The sequence below is a fragment of the Vipera ursinii genome (genome assembly GCF_947247035.1).
Source record: "Vipera ursinii genome assembly, chromosome: 3".
Lineage (NCBI taxonomy): Eukaryota > Metazoa > Chordata > Lepidosauria > Squamata > Viperidae > Vipera > Vipera ursinii.
This window is the reverse complement of record NC_139516.1, coordinates 52,372,586-52,391,215: the sequence shown is the minus strand read 5'-3', so window position 1 is coordinate 52,391,215 and position 18,630 is coordinate 52,372,586. Positions and strand designations below refer to the sequence as shown.

Genomic DNA, 18,630 nt, shown 5'->3' with positions numbered 1-18,630 from the left:
AAGCTGGGACAAGTAACAGGCACTCACTCTTAGGCAGCACTCAGGATTCAACCTGCCAAACTGCCGACCTTCTGATCGACAAGCTCAGCATCCTAACCCACTGAGCCACCACGTCCCTCCTTACCTGAATACTGAACCTCAATACAGGATGAATGGGTAACTGTGATACGGGTGAGAGTACATCGTGTAGGACTGGTGTCTAAATATTCAAAATGAGCTGGTCCACGTTTCATGCTTTAAGTATCGCTACCGCTTATCGACAATTTTAGGTAAAGATCGCCGCCCTTTTTTGCCCCCGTTAAACATTTAACTGTTAAATTGTTTATTTATTTACCAAAAATAACGAGTCATCACAGAAAGAGAAGGCGAGGAAGGGGAAAACGCTACGATCGACTCTCGGAGAAAAAGAGCGAACTCATCGAATCCCCCCCTCCCCGCCGCCGCCGCGTCACTTAGTAGTTTTGTCCTCCAATCTTTAGAAGGGCGGGATCGCTATCCCACGTCGACCATGGCAACCGTTAGCCAATCCCGGCTTGGGACGAACCTTTCCCCCGGGCCAATGGCACGACGGCATTGTAAGCTCCCGCTTCGGAGCTCTATTGGCCGGTAGGCACGCGAGGCCTTACGCCGTCGAAGTTTGACGCATGCGCGTTGCGGAGCGGCGGATGAAACCGGCTGCTCTGCTGACAGGGGCCACAGCCGTCTCCGGGCTTAAAGTCGAGGCTCGAACGTGAAAGCTCCGCGTCCGGCGCGCGCATCTCTCTTCCCTGGTGCTGCTGCTGTTGCCAGCATGTTCCTCACTCGCTCGGAGTACGACAGGTAAGCGCGGGCAGGCCAAGCGGAAGCGCGGCCTGGTTTGGCCGGGGCTGAGTCACTGCAGCGGCCTTCCTTTCCCACCGACTCGTCCCAAGGCTTCGGCAGGAGTTGAGGCGACCTCCCTCCGCCAGCTTGCCGGCCTCTGCTGAAGGATCTCTAGTGGTGGTTCTGGGCGTTTTTTTGCTTCTTTCTTCGGAAAGGAAGCGCTTCGGTCGGACCTCGTGCCTAAATACGCCTGGGAACGGAGAGCGGTTTGCCTGCGCGGAAAAAAAAAAAAAAAAGCCCGTCTTTGCATTTGCCCGTCTAGAGTTTGGAGCCCAAGCGCTCCTCCGACGAAGTTTCCCTGGAGAAGGCGTCCCCTTCTTGGGCTGTCCCGCGAAAGCTTTTCGCCGGCGGAAAAAGTAGCTTTTACTTAAGTTGGAAGTGCAAAGTTTAAGCGCTAGGGCGGTGAAAGAGAAAGTTTCCAATTACGGTGGTTCTGAATCAGGGGTCTTCAAACTTGGCCCTTTTATGACTTGTGGACTTCAACTCCCAGAATTCCTCAGCCAGCAAAGCTGGCTGAGGAATTCTGGGAGTTGAAGTCCACAAGTCATAAAAGGGCCAAGTTTGAAGACCCCTGTTCTGAATACTTAATTTCAATTGGCTCATTCTTCCGTTGGGGTGCTTGTTCATAGATTTTTCGATTTGCCTTAACTGTGTCTGCTCGTTACCGGAGGAAAGAAAATAGCAGGGATTGTGACATTTCTCAAGTTTATTAGTCAGAAATCGGACTGTTCCGATCTTCTTGAATACTTTTGCTGCTGGTAATCCATTAAAGTATTCTTATTCGCAGCAGACTGGGCCTAATTGTGTTGTCAAATTACGGTGTATTCAAGGCCAGTACATTTCCTTAGTCATAATGGTGATCCTCAAACTTTTGCTTTCGGTTATGCTCATCAGTGATTGGAGCAGCTCACTGAAATCAAGTATTGTTATAGTTCATTGTTGAATAAACTACACAGTAGGAAAAACTACACACAGATATATTTTTAGAATGATACTCTGTGCGAACCAGGACAGCCAAATAAACTTTGCCAAGTACTTTTGACAATACATCGTGATATTTATCAAGAAGAAAAAAATTAATTTGGTGGTGACTTTTAATAAATCATTTCATACATTTAGTTTTTGCTCACATGTTGCAGTATCTTCAAACGCTCAGCCCCTACTGTCACTGTTTTGTTTCAAGTCACGTGTTGACTTAACAAGCTTCTTAAAATTGGGATATCTTCACCTTCTTAAAATTTCTGAGAAGTTTGGAGTTTAAAACTTACTAAACTGCTAAATAGAATGCTGCCTGTTTGGGAAAAATGGGATTTCTCCCCCCCTCTCCTCAATATTGGTGGAATGTTTTTGCTATAAAATGTAAGCTATTTAAGATATGAAGATTGAATAGCTGCTACTGTAGATAAATACATACTTGTAGTTGCCAGGTCTGGAAGCTGTTGTATCTTTCATGAATTTATCCTGTTTCTGAAAACACCTTTGTTGGGTTATTTGCAACAAGTCTAGTTCAGCTAGAAAAATACTTTGTCTTTCTGTCTTTACTTAAGTCAAACTTTATTGCATAAGTCTGATTCAAATTCTAAATTCTAGTAAATGCTCAATGTGACTCTTGATTCTTTCCTTTCTTTTGCAGAGGTGTGAACACTTTTTCACCAGAAGGAAGATTATTCCAAGTGGAATATGCCATTGAAGCTATCAAAGTACGTTTGAAACTATTGTGCAAAAACTGTTTCATAGAACTGGATGGACTGGAATGGGGGAATCTCAGAACAGTGAATGAAGATTGAGAATACAGTTTGAGAATAGAGTTTGAGCAATACTATCCAATTCTTCTGCACTTCCTTTGAAGTAATGCTGAGGTAGCTTTTGCGCAGTCATAATAATTGTCCTACTTTCCTTGGTTGAGACTGGCATTGTTGCATGTCATATTCTTTAACTTACCCAGTTGCATCTAATGGAATCTCTGTGAAATGTTAGAATAATGAAAATAACTGGGATAATGTGATGGGTCCTGTTGAAAAATGCTCAGGAATCAGTTGTTTAACATTTTACACACAATATTTCAAATTCAGCTTCATAAGAATAAGCTACTTATATTTCTTCTTTACATCTAAACATGGTATGGTTACTGAAACAAAGAGAAAAATCACTTCCCAATTTGATTATATTGCTTGATTTAGTAAGCAATTTAGTATGCCGCAACAGGAACATCAAGTTTTATTGCATTGAGAACCAATCTGCTATAGTGAGTACAGTGTGGACTAGGATTACGGTGATATAGGTTCATGTTGTTACTAAACCGTGGAGGTTCACTGTGTGACTTTGGGCCAAACTGCAGCCTAACTCATGGTTGTAAGGAGAAACATTAAGAGGGAGTGCTTTATACATAACCTGAGCTTCATAATTCAGAAGAAACATTTAACAGATGGGATAATAATAGTAACTACTGGAGGCTTTAAAATTCCTGCAAGGGTTCTTATGGTTAGAGGAAATGTTGTCTTTTCAGCGTATTGCGTGTTAGTTTTCTTTGCATGCTTCTTGTTCTGTCATACCATCCCCATGATGACATGAAAAAATGTGGGCGCTTGGCAATTGGCATGTATTTCGAACAGTTGCAGCATCCTGGGGCCATGTGATAACCATTTGTGACCATTCCATGTGCCTTCTGACAAGCAAGAGACTGGGGGAAGCCACATTTGCTTAATGTGTAATTTGCTTAATAACTGGCAAAAAATCATAAAATCGGGTGTAGCTTACTTAACAAATGCCTTGCCTAGCAATGGAAATTCTGGTCCTGATTATGGTTGTAGTGTAGACTACAGTCACAATGGACTACCTGTGGGGTTATTTTTGGCATGGTGACAGTGCTATCATTTTGCACTGTATAGAATTAAATTCAGCTTTCCTTATTCTGAACATAGCTGCACATGAATGATTAGTAGACGATCTTTAAGCATTCCTATTAGACTTTCCCAGATGGGCCAAATGTAGCAGATTTAAGAGTGGGGATGTCTTAGAACCACTTGAAAAATGCCTACGGATTAGCAGGAAAGTTGTCATGTCCTGGTCTACTTTTATTGCCTGAGAGCTTGGGTTGGAGTGCACCGGGTTTTTTTTTTAATTGGCTAGTCTGTGTCAGAATTGTAGACCCCTATATATCTGTAAAGGTAAGGGACACAGTAGCTCAGTGGGTTAGGACACTGAGCTTGTCGATCAGATGGTCGGCAGTTTGGCAGATCGAATCCTGAGTGCTGCATAACAGAGTGAGCGTCTGTTACTCGTCCCAGCTTTTGCCAACCTAGCAGTTCGAAAGCACGTAAAAATGCAAGTAGAAAAATAGCGACCACTACAGTGGGAAGGTAACAGCGTTCCGTGCGCCTTTGGCATCTAGTTATGCCAGCCACATGACCACGGAGACGTCCTCGGACAAGCGCTGGCTCTTCGGCTTTGAAACGGAGATGAGCACCGGCCCCTAGAGTTGGAAATGACTAGCACACATGTGCGGGGGAACCTTTACCTTTACCTTATATATCTGTAAAAAAAGAGGGGGAGGGGGAAGCAAATATTCTACTGTTTGTATGCAGCTTAGTATACTAAGTATTGACTCATCAGTGCCTACAATGATAGCTAGGTAGTTTTTCGTTAGAGCTACCAATGAAGAAGAAGGACCAAAGACCCCTTGTTAGAGCTGCGTGTCTCTCTGAAAGATTGATGACAAACTTGATTGACTATAGACTATTCATAGTTGGTGTTATGAGCATCTTATCTGTTGTTTCAAAGTCATAATGATTTGAATAATGCATGTTATTTAATATTTAAAAATACACTTATTTTAAAATAGTTTGTATCTGTGCTATAGGGCCTTTTTCAGAGCCAAGCCAGGTCCTTATTGTTCTGAAGATAATTGAGTTTAACATCAAAAAACAACAGTTGCAAATATCTGAAGCAAATTACACTGCTATGAGAAGATGCATGATATATTTTATACAAAATGATCTTGGGGATTTCTTGCATGGGATGAACTTAATCATATAAGGGCTTGACAGGACTTATTGTATGTATTAAAAAAGAATTGATTATCAGATCATGGAATGGGACAACTTGGTGCGACCAGTTCAGTGTGGCCGCTCACCAACAAGTCACTGTAAGACAACTCCACACAGCCAACTTGCTGCAGGGACAATTCTCTGCAGACGGCTGGAGGGAGAGCTGGGTGGCTGGGCGAGTGAGCAGGTGTGCACAGTGGCAGCAGCGGCCAGGGGTGTCCCATTTTTACACACCCTGCTGCTGCCGGCACTGCTGCCGCCACCAAGCCCCAAGCTGAAGAGACCTGGAAAAGTGGCAGCAGTGGGTGGGGGCAGGCAATAGGGAGGGATTGGTGGGGGGGCATCCCATTTTCACATCTGCTGTTGCTGCTGCAAGGTCCTGGAGCTTAGGGTGGTGGGGTGGGTGAAAATAGGACATGCCCAGCTGCCTCCCACCCAGAAAAACAGCCTGAACTCTATCATCATTGATGAATGGATCAACTTCTGAACCGCCAGAGCTCAATATAGTAGCAGCGGCAGCAGGGTGTGTGAAAATGGGATGTACTAGCCTCTGAGACCACTCTGTACTCTTCCCCGCTCACTTACTTGCCTGCGTGTCCGGTTCTCCCTCCAGTGGGAAGCCACTGCTCTTCCCACCTGTCTGTCTGCCCACCCAGCTCTCCCTCCAGCCAGCTGTGGCAAATTGTCCCTGCGGCAAGTTGGCTGTGTAAAGTCCTGTGGCAACTTGGCAGTGATTTGGCTGAGGTGACTTGGTGAGCTGGCTGTGCCACGTTGTCATAGACCCACCAGATCTATAGGTAATGTTAGTACAGTTTGTCCAATGTCACATATTGACTTAGGATGAGAGACTAGTAACAGTGAGTGAATGGTAAAAAGTTTTTCTCCCTGATCCATGATAATCAAAGACGGTCCAGTTATTAGCATACCTGCAGTTTGAGGACAAAACATTGACCATTGATTTAAACGTTTCTTCTCCAAAACTGCCCTTTCTCCTTATTTTATATAAGCATAATGTTGGGGGAGTTGTTTGAGAGGGTTTTGCCATTATTTGCCATGATGTATCTATTATTGCACAAAACGTCCCTATAGAAACAGTTTAAGAACTTCTGTGAAGGTCTAGAATCAAAATACAGCAAGTTAAGACTTGACACACCTGCGTAAATGAAAATATGCTCTAAATTTGCCTCTCCTCTTTGCATTCTGGGTTTTGGTTGCATCTAGCATACATCCTATTTGTTTAATACTCTTCTGAAATTCTGCATCTGACTATCATAGACTGTATGTACCGAGTATTTCTTGGATTATATAAAGCAAATCCAGAGTTTTTAAAAAGTGTTTAAAATGATTTGTTATTATTTTTGTTAGCTTGGTTCCACAGCAATTGGAATCCAGACATCAGAAGGAGTTTGCCTGGCTGTGGAGAAGAGGATTACATCCCCACTTATGGAGCCAAGCAGTATTGAGAAAATTGTAGAAATTGATTCTCACATAGGTAAGAATGAAAGTTAATTTTTAAGAAAATTCTGCAGTGTAATTGCAATATGGATATGATTAAACGTCTTTCTTTGGTGGTCTTCTAATTCCTATAATATGAGCTTATATGTAGACTTCCTTTGGTGTGAAATTAATATTTACTAGTAATGATTGGGTTTCTGGGCTTGAAATCAGCACAATATAGAATCAAATGTAGAAATCAGAAGCAACTTGCTTCTATATGACCTCTCTAATAAAAGTTTCTCTCCAAATATAGAAATTGGAGAGCTGGGAATTGCAGTGTGCGTTCTTGATCCCCAGCCAACTCCTCTGTTGGAAGCTCATTGATTGACCTCTAATGTTAGCTTGTCCTCTGTACTTGAGGCCATTTTTTAATATAATCACATCCACGCCTCTGATGAGAATTGGAGCTGGAGTTCATTTATATCTACCTTTCTCTGTGCTTAACATTAATTTTAACTATTTTAATATAGCCTTGAACAATGGTATTGTCGAACGAAAGTTAATTTGACTTTCAACTTTTACAATGTTTAGGAGTATCAATATGCATGTGGATGATTAAAAATGCATTGTTTATTTGAATGTTCATCAGTCAATCATTGGTGTCTCATGAATCAGTGCTGAGGCTGGTACTTTTTAATTTCTATCTCCCTTTTTTCAGGTTGTGCAATGAGTGGCTTGATAGCTGATGCAAAGACATTAATTGACAAAGCAAGAGTTGAGACACAGGTAAAACTCAAATACTGATCTTTGTGCATCTTGCTTTTCTTCCACATTTTTTTTAAGAAAATTTGTTATTCACTCAGATTTAAAACAAATATGGCAGCAGAACTGCAGAAAACAAATTAAATTTCATGTGAAAAGAATATGTAGAATTCAAGATGAATATGAGAAGGTGAAAATAAGATTCCATTACTGTACATCCCTCATTTTTTGGCACTAGTTATTTACAATTACACAAATATTAGAAGAACCCGTGATGTCAGAATATGCTCTACTATCATGGCTTTAAGATGGCTCTCTCTGAACTGAGTTTGACAACATTTTAATAGTCTTATTTCTCTTTTAAAATTCTGTATCCAATAAAGAAAAAGAATATGTAAAACTTAGGGAATAGGTACTTTTAGAGCACAGGTAAAACTGTTTTCCAAATAATCTTTAACTTCATACTTTCAGGACTCTGCTTGCTATGGATGTGTGGTTAAATTGAAAATGTGTTTCAGTGAATGATTTCCATAATCTTTGCAAGTTACATCCTTGGATCAAGGAGCTCTTTCAAATCACACTTAACAGTACATAAATCATTTTTCTGTGAGTGGTTTCTGCACAGATGGCAAAATATTTAAGCTACTCAACTATGGAATATTGATTCTGTGATTGTGGTTGTGAGATTAGCTTCCTTTCATGTAATAAGCTACAGTCTGCAAAGAAACTGCTTATGGTAGAATGCTTCCCATGTGGTTGGAAGCATTTAAAAGAACTTTTAAGCTTGAATTGAAAATATAGACAGTATTATTCATAGCACATATCTATTCTAAAGGGAGCAACAAATTAGCCATGAATCATAACATCTTGCCCCTTATTATGCGTTCATTGTACCACATTGCAGTTGGTTTGGATGGTAGGTAATCTTTTGTGCATTTCTTCCTATGGTTGTAATTTTGGCTTAAGTTTGGATGCAGATTATGTACTGAAGAAGCGTATCTTTTATGAAAAGAGACATAGATGTCTCTTTTTATCATCTCAGAATCACTGGTTTACATACAATGAAACCATGACTGTGGAAAGTGTGACACAAGCTGTGTCCAACCTGGCGTTACAGTTTGGAGAAGAAGATGCTGATCCAGGTGCAATGGTATGTATGTCAATTATTAGTTAAATGCCCATTGTTGACAATTGCATTCTTCAGTTAGTGGGTCATTAAATGCCTGATCCTTCTATGATTTCATTTTAGTCGAGGCCATTTGGTGTGGCGTTACTCTTTGGAGGAGTCGATGAAAAAGGACCTCAATTGTAAGTTGGGTTTTGTTTCTTCACTCTCATTATTTATGTGTTTAAATCCAGACTACTTATCACTGCTGAGTTAGAAGACAGAGTGCCATAGAGTTCTACATAATCAACTTAGAAATCAAGGAGAATGTCAGTAGATGAAGACTGGATTGGGTGGTGCAAATTGACTTTTACAATCTTATAGGACAGGGGTCTTCAAACTTGGCCCTTTTATGACTTGTGGACTTCAACTCCCTTGGCTGGCTGAGGAATTCTGGGAGTTGAAGTCCACAAGTCATAAAAGGGCCAAGTTTGAAGACCCCTGTTATAGGAGCTTCCAAACTCTCTTGTGCTAGTATCTGTCACCATTATTAAAGATACTGCCAAAAAAGCAAAGGTGTATACATTTTCATAGTGAAAGCTATATTAATAATAATAATCCAAAGATTTTCCAGTGTTTGCAAGGGCACCGGTGTAAAAATATGATAAATTTGATTTTGGTATGAGAGCACAAACTCCTTGTATCTATCAATAAGGTTGAAGAACAAGAAATTCAATGATTCTTCTATAGATACATGCCCAAAAAGCAGTTTGAATGGCACTTTGTACAGAATATGACTTCTGTATAAGTATAAAGCCTCTGATAATGCAAAATTCAGTGAAAATAAAGAGAAGGAGTAAGTTTCCTTTCTTGTTTCAGAAGAACTGGCAGACTCCAATGTAATCTAATATCTGTAATCTTCTGTGGCATTCCTTAGGTGGTGTTTGAGGGAGTCCTTGTAACTAGAAGCACTTCAAAGTTCCAAGCACATTTTAAAGGAGAACGTTGTCCTAAGTTTCATAGTGGAAGCAGCTCAGCTAAGAGTGCAAGAAAGGCTTGAGAATGAGGAAGGGAAAGCTATTAACCATCTCCAAAAGGAAAAATAATCCAAAATTGTAAAATAACATTAAACTTTTATGTCTGTAGTTTTTTTTAAATAATTTGTCATTAACCAGCACAGTTTACTTTATACAAACAAAATACATTTGATAGCACACTATCTAAATGCATTTAGATTGCATTTTAATAAACTCAGATTTCTTTCATCTTTAGGCTGTCTTTTTTCATCTCTTATCTTCAATTATTTTCTTCAGTAATTGAACACAGTTTCATGATAAGAGGAAATGATAGTTGACACCAACTGTTCAATAACAAAATGTTCTTTGTTAAAACAAGCAAATGAGAAATGGTACTTATTACACCATAAAGATGTATTTTAAAGAACATGAACTGTTATGGTTTGTAAAGTATTTTATCAGTTGCTGAAATTTATTAAATGGCTGCAAGAAAATAAGGTAATTTATTTCAACTCTGAACCATTCCTAAAGATTTTTTTTCTACCATCAATGTATTTCTATAAGAACTCAGTTATGCCTATAGAGATTTTGGTTCACACAGTTATATTACTGCCTTCCATGCCATCATATTTATTAATTTAGTTTAAAGTGCTTGTGGACCAATCATTGAGCTGCTAGATAAAATCCAGCAACCTGTTTTTCAAAAGATAGCTTTGATAAAATCATTAATATGGTTTGTAGAATTATAGGTGTACAAGTAATTGCATGAGCTCTAGGAACTTAAATCCTAAAGAAAGCTTCAGAAATCTGGAAAGTGCAAAAAATAGTGAGATTAAATTCATAGGAGTCTTTTAGAAGAAAGGAAGGGCAGTGATAGTTGCTTATTCACACTATAAGCTTGGCCAAAGGAGGAAAATTGACTATAGAAAGTGTAAAAGTAATTTCTGCAGGACAATCTTGGTTATTTTAATTTGTGAAAGGACAAATCTAATTTCAGTCTTACGTTTTTTAGACAACAGGTGAATAGAAATTGATATGATTTGATTGTGTGTGAGAGAAAAAGGGAGAGAGGGAGAAAGCTAGAATGAGAGAGAAGGAAAATTTAATACAGGTGATATTTTTGTGGCTAGTAAAAGAACAGGAAACATCCTAAACATTTGCATCCAAGGTGTCCTTTTTTTCTTTTGTATTGAAGCATTTCTTCTCATCTGGCTGAGTATATGATGCCTTCTTGGCAGATTCTCATTTAAAAAGAAAGCCAAGGCAGATGAATCTAATTCACCATGCTATATTTTCTGCCTCTAAGCCAGACATGTCAAACTCGCGATGTCACGCAACGTATTGGAGCTTTTTCCCCATTGCCGGCAATGGGGTGGGCGTGGTTTCCTCGTGATGCACTCGACCCGTGGGCCGGTAGTTTGACACCCCTGCTCTAAGCCATGTAGTAGAACTGTGGCTATCCCTACTAGTTTCCCAAATTTGTTGGATGTAACCATTTGATTATGATATGCAGATGTGTATCTACACAATCTGTTTCAAGTCAAATACAACTCATAGAGTAAAACTTCAGACTTTATCAATGATCTGCATAGCTCTTGATGGTTTATGCATTTTCCTATCTTTTATTTATGCATGTAGATTTCATATGGATCCTTCTGGGACTTTTGTACAGTGTGATGCAAGAGCAATTGGATCAGCTTCAGAAGGTGCACAAAGCTCACTGCAAGAGATTTATCATAAGGTGAAAGTCCATTTTATTTGGCCTTGCTCCTTGATGTAAGCAGAGAGAGAAAGAAAACTAAGTGTGACTTTTATTGTAGCAGTATCCACAAGATCCTGTTTGGTTTTAAAAGAGTTGTAACTTTAATACAGTGTTCTAGAATCACCTGAGTTATCTTTATGCTTGTCATCAATATACTTTGAGCAGTTTTGAAAAGTGTCATTACCTATGGCATTTTGAATATTTTTTCAACATATTTATAGGCTCCTGGTATCTAAACTGGTTTTGGATCTGAGAAGTTCACAGGAGTAGAACCTTTTATAGAAATATCATGAAAAGAAATTTTGAGATATTTTAAATCTGCTTTCTTGACTAACAAGTCAAATTAGTAATTTAATCTCATGCCTAAACAAGAGTTTGTATCGTCTTTAGATAAATATAACATGTTATGATATGAATGATTGAAACCTGATGTTCTCAATTATAAAAATATTTTTGCAATGGTGAACTGCATCCAATTGTTGAGAGAGATTTCTATGAATACTTTTCCATCAAAGAATTGAGATTTATGTAAATTCAGTTTAGGCTAGCATATGGAGTAAGAGCACTGTCCAGTAAGTTTTATATATATCATTTTGTATAATGACTTACTTTAGCATTTGTATAATTTAAGAAAAATATCCAATCAGTGTGATAACTACAGCAACCTGGTGCCTATCATATCAGCCTTAAATATCATGATTTCTCTCACAGTCAATGACATTGAAAGAGGCAATTAAGTCGTCCCTTATAATTCTAAAACAAGTTATGGAAGAGAAGCTGAATGCAACTAACATTGAGGTATGTTAATCCATTTATTAAAGGTTTTCCTACTATGTCCACGTTAAAGGAATTTCATCACAGGTATTGAAGTAACTTAGATTTGCTATGGAATGTATGTCCCAATTATTTTTGGGTAGGATTTTAGGATCCTAAAAGTTGCATATTTGGCTCTGCTGCTTCAGTGTTGATATTCCTGAGATTAGATTGTTGATACCTTTGCAATGAAATAGTGACCCATATACTTAACTTCTTAACATCTGCATGGCAATGGAAAGGTACTGTACTGCTATAGTAGCAAAAATTAATGTGATGTGAATAAACAAGAGTACTTAAAATCTTAAAAACTAATACTGGTGACTCAAGTTCTATCTAATTCAGGAGTGTCAAACTGGTGGCCTGCAGGCTGGATGCATCACATGCTGGCCATGCCCACCCTGGCTCCGTAAAGGCAAAAAACATTGCGATACATCACGTGACACAATCAGGTTTGACACCCGTGATCTAATTCAATGTTCTGTTATAGCGGTCCCCAACCTTTGGGGCACCAGGGACCGGTTCCGTGGAGAGAGGTTTTTCTGCAGACTGGAAAAGGCATGGTTTAATGTGTTGCCTGCATTCCACATATGGAGCTTCGCTTGTTTGTGTGGCCCGTTTTTTAGCATGCCGCGGACCGGTGCAGGTCCACGGACCTAGGGTTGGGGACCCCGTTCTACTAACTGGACAATTAGGAATGTGGATAGGTACCTAACTGAAAAACAGAAAACTTTCTGTTCCCCAACAGCTGGAATTGAGAGATGTACTGCTTTGATATCCGAAATGCCATGTAATTGTTTTTGATGAATTAAGGTTGAGGATATCCAAACATGGCCAGGGTAAGGAACTCAGGAGCTAGAACATATTGAAGCCATGGAACAAGGCTGTGGAGTCTAGTGCCTTTAGGTGATCTTTAACAAAAAGCATATCAGATCTTATTCAAACATGGATAGTATATCAGTTGGAAATGCCAAGGCTGAAGGTTAAAGTGGGAGGTCAAAGAACCTTCCCAAAGAATATATTGGAAAAACCAATAAAGCTGCCAAGTAACTTTATTGCAATGGTTTTTAGGAAATTGGATGTATGCAATGCTGAATGCAGCCACTGAGGGTAGCCTTAAGACCAGAGGTCTTCAAACTTGGCCCTTTTATGACCTGTGGACTTCAACTCCCAGAATTCCTCAGCCAGGCACGCTGGCTGAGGAATTCTGGGAGTTGAAGTCCACAAGTCACAAAAGGGCCAAGTTTGAAGACCCCTGCTTAAGACCAACAAAAATTAAGTGAATTGCATAAAGGTGTCAGGAAATCACTAAAGCGGAGGGAGTTAGAACTAAAATGCTGTGATTACACTGTACAACATAAGCTTAACATAGTGGTCTTCTCTCCAAAACAGAAATGTGTCTTTTGATATAACACAACAGATGGAATATTTGGACTATAGGAGATTTTTATTGGTGGATTCTTGATTGGCGCCTGAATCTTCTCAGTACTATACCTTCCTGCACCACCCCTTCTCTTCCCCCCCCCCACTGATTATCTGTATTTTGGCTTGTTTCTTGCCATGATCTTTAAACATTAGATTACCAATGCATTTCTATCAACCTGCCCCTCCCCCAGTCCCTGGTCTTCTAGTACTTTCCCTCTCTTCCATTCCTCACCTTCCCTCAGTCACCATGCTGACATTGCTGCATGGTATTTTTGCAGAAGATAAATTTTAAAAAAAACCACCACCACTGTGCTGACCCCTTCCCATCTTACCTCCCTCTTTTGCCTTTTCTTAGTCAGTGCTGTATTATAGTGTCAATGCCTGTTCCATACCAAGATGGTCTCAGCAGTAAAGAAGAGTCTCCCAGTGCAATTTATTTCGCCAGCCTGGTGCTTCCCAGTGCCTTCCCTTCAGATCTCCGCTGGCCTTATCTCAGTTGCTGATAATAACCATTTCCAAGGAGACCCCTCAGCTCCCACTCTTATTCACCACTCAATTCTGCAATACTTTCCACAAAAACAGTCCTGTCCTTATTCCATATACAGACCATATATCTGAAACATGCATATTTTGGTTTAGGTACAGACTTGTCACAGATCAGCTTGAAGAACTAGAGCATGTTAGAAATGACTTTTTTTTTTAGAAATGTATTGGGGTGGAAAGATTTACAAGCCAAAAGTATTCAGACCGTGGAATAGTATAATCTGTTTCATGTGCAGTAATCAATCTCCTGTATGTCAAGGGCTGCTACTTTCTAATGTGAACAAATATTTATAACTTGCCTTTGCTGTCCTTGCAGCTTGCAACAGTGCAACCTGGGAAGAAGTTCCACATGTACACAAAAGAAGAACTTGAAGATGTCATCAAAGATATTTGATGAGAGGAGGAGCTTTCCAACTGCCTCATTCCCTGACCACAGCAAACTGAAACTTCAGTTTTTTTCCAGTGCCCGTAACTTTATTTCAGCAGCACGTATGCCTGCTCTTAAAGGCGCAAAGATTTTTTTACAGTTTCTGTACATAAAGATCTTCAACAAGAGGAAACTAGAATAAATCATTTTGTTATTCTTATGTCACTAATTCTTTAATAAAGTTCTGAGGTGGGAGGAATGCTTAAAATTAGTAGTGTTAGAGTAGGTGCATCTTCAAATGTTTCTTATACATCAAATTTGGCTTTCTCAGGGATGCATACAAGAGAGAGGAATAATTGCCTCGCTCTTCCATGCACAAACGTATTTTCAGTACTTTTATTATTTAGCACAGATAGTCCTCGACTTACAACAGTTCAGTTACAATGTTATAATGGCACTAAAAAAGCGACATAATGACTGTTTTTCACACAACCATTACAGCACCCCATGGCCATGTGATTAAAATTAGACACTTGGCAACTGACTCATGATGGTTACACTGTCACCTTTTGTAACTTGACAAGCAAAATCAGTGGGGAGGAGCCAGATTCACTTAATAACTGTTACTAGTTTAACAATTGCAGTGATTCACTTAACAGCTGTGGCAACAAAGATTGTAAAATGGGGCAAACCAACAAAATGTCTCACTTAGCAACAGAACTTTTGGGCTAAATTATGGTGGTAAGCTGAGGACTACCTGTGTCTGTTGTTTGAATAGGATAAATGAACATCTTAAAGCTCCAACTAGCTGCAGATTTTATTCAGTTTTTAAGTACAAAATGCACTTTGATCCTAGTTGCAGGGACCACATTGCTGGTTGTGGAAGGCTGAATAGAAACATAGTCATTGGGATTAAAGCAGCAGTTGAGTAGAGCAATAAATCATTATAAAAGAGAAAGGAGATCCCTTTGGACAATATAGTCTCTTACAAACTGAAAGGTTACCTCCCAAAATTCAGTACAGCTTCAACCACTGTACATACAGTTATAATTACTGTATATTACTTCCCTTATGTTGTCTAACTGCTGGTATCTGGTGTCTTTCTAATATTACCAGTAGGCTAAACTTTCTTCCTTTTCTGGATGGCATGATAGTAACCAAACTCCCAGACATGTGGCCTTCAAAAGTCATTCCTGGCGCTCCCATTTTTAGCCTTTTACCTAGCTCCCTCCTGTGGAACATGAGATAATTGGGCAGCATATTTAAGCAAATGAAGCAGTTCTGGTTACCTTCTTGATATGTAATGATTTATTCAATCAGTTATTTAAAACTCCAAAATAAAACCTAGAGGAAAAAAATGGATAAAAAGAAACAAGATTGAATTTCTTAACAATTTTTCTATAAATATACATATTTGTTAACCATGCCGAGGTGGATGTGTGGTATGGGACGTGATGTTTTTGAGGGCTTTTGGTATGTTAGAGGTAATGTATGGGCTGTTAGATGGGGTCTCGACTTGGGGCAAAGTGCAGGCCAGCAGAAAAAAATGGGAGAGGAGGCAGCAGCATGAGCAGCAGCAGAGAAAAACTCCATTTGTATCTTCCCAGGCATTGGACAGAAGGGATAGTGTAGGCAGTGGATTTGTACTGTTTCCATTCAGCTCTGTACTTAAACTGTGAAGACACAGCAGGTGGCAAGCAACAGAATCTGGCAGCATTGCAGATCTGTTGTTCTTGACTCAAGTGATTGGCAGGGCAAGATGGAATCAAGGTGCAAGAGATCACATCCATTACAGAAGTAGTGGATACAGAGGAATAGCTCTGCTCTCATCCTCCTGGGATGGAGTGGATACAGGTCAACTCTGTGTAAAGAGGTTGCACTGGCTCTGGTATTCAAGCAGCAGGAGTCCTTGATGTAATGAAGAACCTGGATGTCCAATGGATGACAACGAGAACAGGAATAAGTTGGTAATTTTACAGGAGAATCTTAGAAAAGTCCTGTGGTTGCATCCTGACTAACCACGTGTTGCATTGGCCATTTTGATGCCCTCACTTTTCTTCCTCAGACTACTGTACTGGACAAATTAGCCCTATAGTTGGTGGACCAGGGCAGATTTGAAATGGTTTATGTGGAGGGAGGTTACATTGTGGATGTTGCCATCATGAGAGGAGAGATCTGAATTGATTGGGGGTTGGTAGGAGGGTATTTTGCAAGGTGAGGCTGGATTTATTCACCCTCAAGTGAGAGACGCAGGAGAATATTGACTGCCAGTCCTCTTGCCAGCGTTAACTTCCCATTGTCCTGTGCGCTCCCACAGAGGGCCTCCTCAGGGTGCCGTCGGTCAGGGAATGTCGACTGGCGGCCCCCAGGGGGAGAGCATTCTCTGTGGGCGTGCCTGCCCTCTGGAATCAGCTCCCTGTTGAGCTCCGGATGGCTCCCGACCTTCGCTCTTTCTGCCGCGACCTGAAGACTTGGCTATTTGAACTTGCCGGCCTGGACTGAGGGACTGGGATTTTAGATTTTAAATTTTACATTTTAGAACGTGTTTTATTGTTTAGGGCTATTTGGTTTAATTTATTTTAATTTTTGTATATTATGTGTTGTATATAGTGTTTTAATTGCCCTGTACACCGCCCCGAGTCCTTCGGGAGAGGGGCGGTATATAAATCCAAATAATAAATAAATATATGCTGTCTTTCTCCTGGGTGAAAATTGGAGGGCAGGATGAGATTAGTGGACAGGAGTGATTGAACGGTGAAGATCAGAATGTTCCCTAGGGTTTAACCACTGAATGCTAAATAAAAGTGCCAGTATCTGGGCAAGGTTTATTTGCACTTAAGCTCTATGTATTAATGGATAAGTTCCTTTGGCTCTGAATGGGAGGTCAAAGCCTGTGTATGTGTGTGTGTAGGAACAGAACAACATTGACATTTTTGAATTTTGGTGTTGGAGAAGACACTTGTGGACAGCTAAGAAAACAAATGGATCATTGAACAAAAATCCCAAATTTTTCACTTGAGAAAAAAATGACCAGATTTAAATTATCCTACTTCATATATATTATGCAAATACTTAGTTCCTTTGAGAAGGCTGTAATCCTGGAAAGGGTAAAAGGAAAGAGAACGTTGACAGGCAGGGGCTAAGTAGATGAATTCAGTTACAGTAGCAATGGGTAAGCTGTTGGAAGACCTAAAAGACAAGCATGGGCCAGGTCTTCCTGGAGAATTATCTATGTACTCAGAGTTGACATCCATTTGATGGCATGTAATGAAATATGTGCAGGAATTATTTCTATTATTTCAGTTGGGAGGAACCTGCTATTAGTCACCCAAAGATTATATGGCTCTTATTTTGACACCTTAGGCTATACCTGCCTTTTTTTAAAAAAAAACCCGAGCCTCCCTTAATGGTAATTTTTTGTTTAGAAAAGAAACATGATTACATGTGTAGACTGCTTAAGCTCCTTCCAGGTGACTTTGTTTTTCATATATTTTGTGAACAAGATTTCTGAACGAATATCCTCACTTTGAATGCAAGGTGTAAGGCCAAGAAAGGTAAGAATGAAACATAGGTGCATACTATGAGGGCTATTTTTGTTGTTGTTAGATTTATTTATTTTATTTTATTATATTTATATACCGCCCTTTCCCGAAGGACTCAGGGCGGTTTACAGGGTGATTAAAACAAAAAATACAAAAGTTAAAAACAGATTAAAAAATTATATCCGTCCCTGAACAAATAAAACCCCAGTTAAAATTAAAATTAAAATTCTCAGCCTGGGCCAGAGAGCTCGAAGAGCCAGGTCTTCAGGTCCCGGCGAAACGAACGGAGGTCGGGGGCGGTCCTAAGCTCCACTGGCAGCTGGTTCCAGAGGGCAGGCGCACCCACTGAGAAGGCCCTATCCCTGGGTGTTGTCCGCCGGCAGTCTCTTACCGGCGGTACCCTGAGAAGACCCTGTGGGAGCGCACTGGACGAAGGGAGCTTGATGCCGGCAGCAGGTGTTCCCTCAGATAACCCGGACCCAAGCAATTTAGGGCTTTATAGGTCATCACCAGCACCTTGAATCTCACCCGGAGGGCAACCGGGAGCCAATGCAGCTCGCGGAGTAGAGGTGTTACATGGGAGTATCGGGAAACCCCCATCACAACTCGCTAGATGGGCTAACTATTTGAACAAGTCAAGGAGAAAGTAGGAAAGTGTCGGGTTTCGTGTATTATTTATTTATTTATTTATTTATTTATTTATTTGGTTTATATACCACCCTACTCCCGAAGGACTCAGGGCGGTTTACAAGGCAAAATTTAAAAACAATACAATATAAAATTAAAATTAAATTAAATTAAGTCTAGCCCCAAAAAATTAAAATCACAATTTAAAAACATTAAAACCCCTCAATCCAGACCAGATAGCTCAAAGAGCCAGGTTTTTAGGTCCCGGCGAAATGAACAAAGGTCAGGGCCAGTCCGGAGTTCCGTTGGCAGTTGATTCCATAG

The 18,630-nt window shown here is 40.0% G+C and overlaps 1 protein-coding gene across 1 annotated transcript; it reads left to right on the top strand.

The window, feature by feature from the left end:
• The first annotated feature begins 631 nt into the window (after window positions 1-631).
• Window positions 632-14,357, top strand: PSMA5 (proteasome 20S subunit alpha 5). The gene is made up of 9 exons (XM_083361103.1): window positions 632-819; window positions 2,495-2,561; window positions 6,273-6,399; window positions 7,063-7,130; window positions 8,149-8,256; window positions 8,356-8,414; window positions 10,866-10,968; window positions 11,701-11,787; window positions 14,087-14,357. Exons 1-9 carry the CDS (start codon window positions 791-793, stop codon window positions 14,162-14,164), a joined length of 726 nt encoding a protein of 241 aa, XP_083217229.1. The 5' UTR covers window positions 632-790; the 3' UTR covers window positions 14,165-14,357.
• The last annotated feature ends 4,273 nt before the right edge of the window (window positions 14,358-18,630 follow it).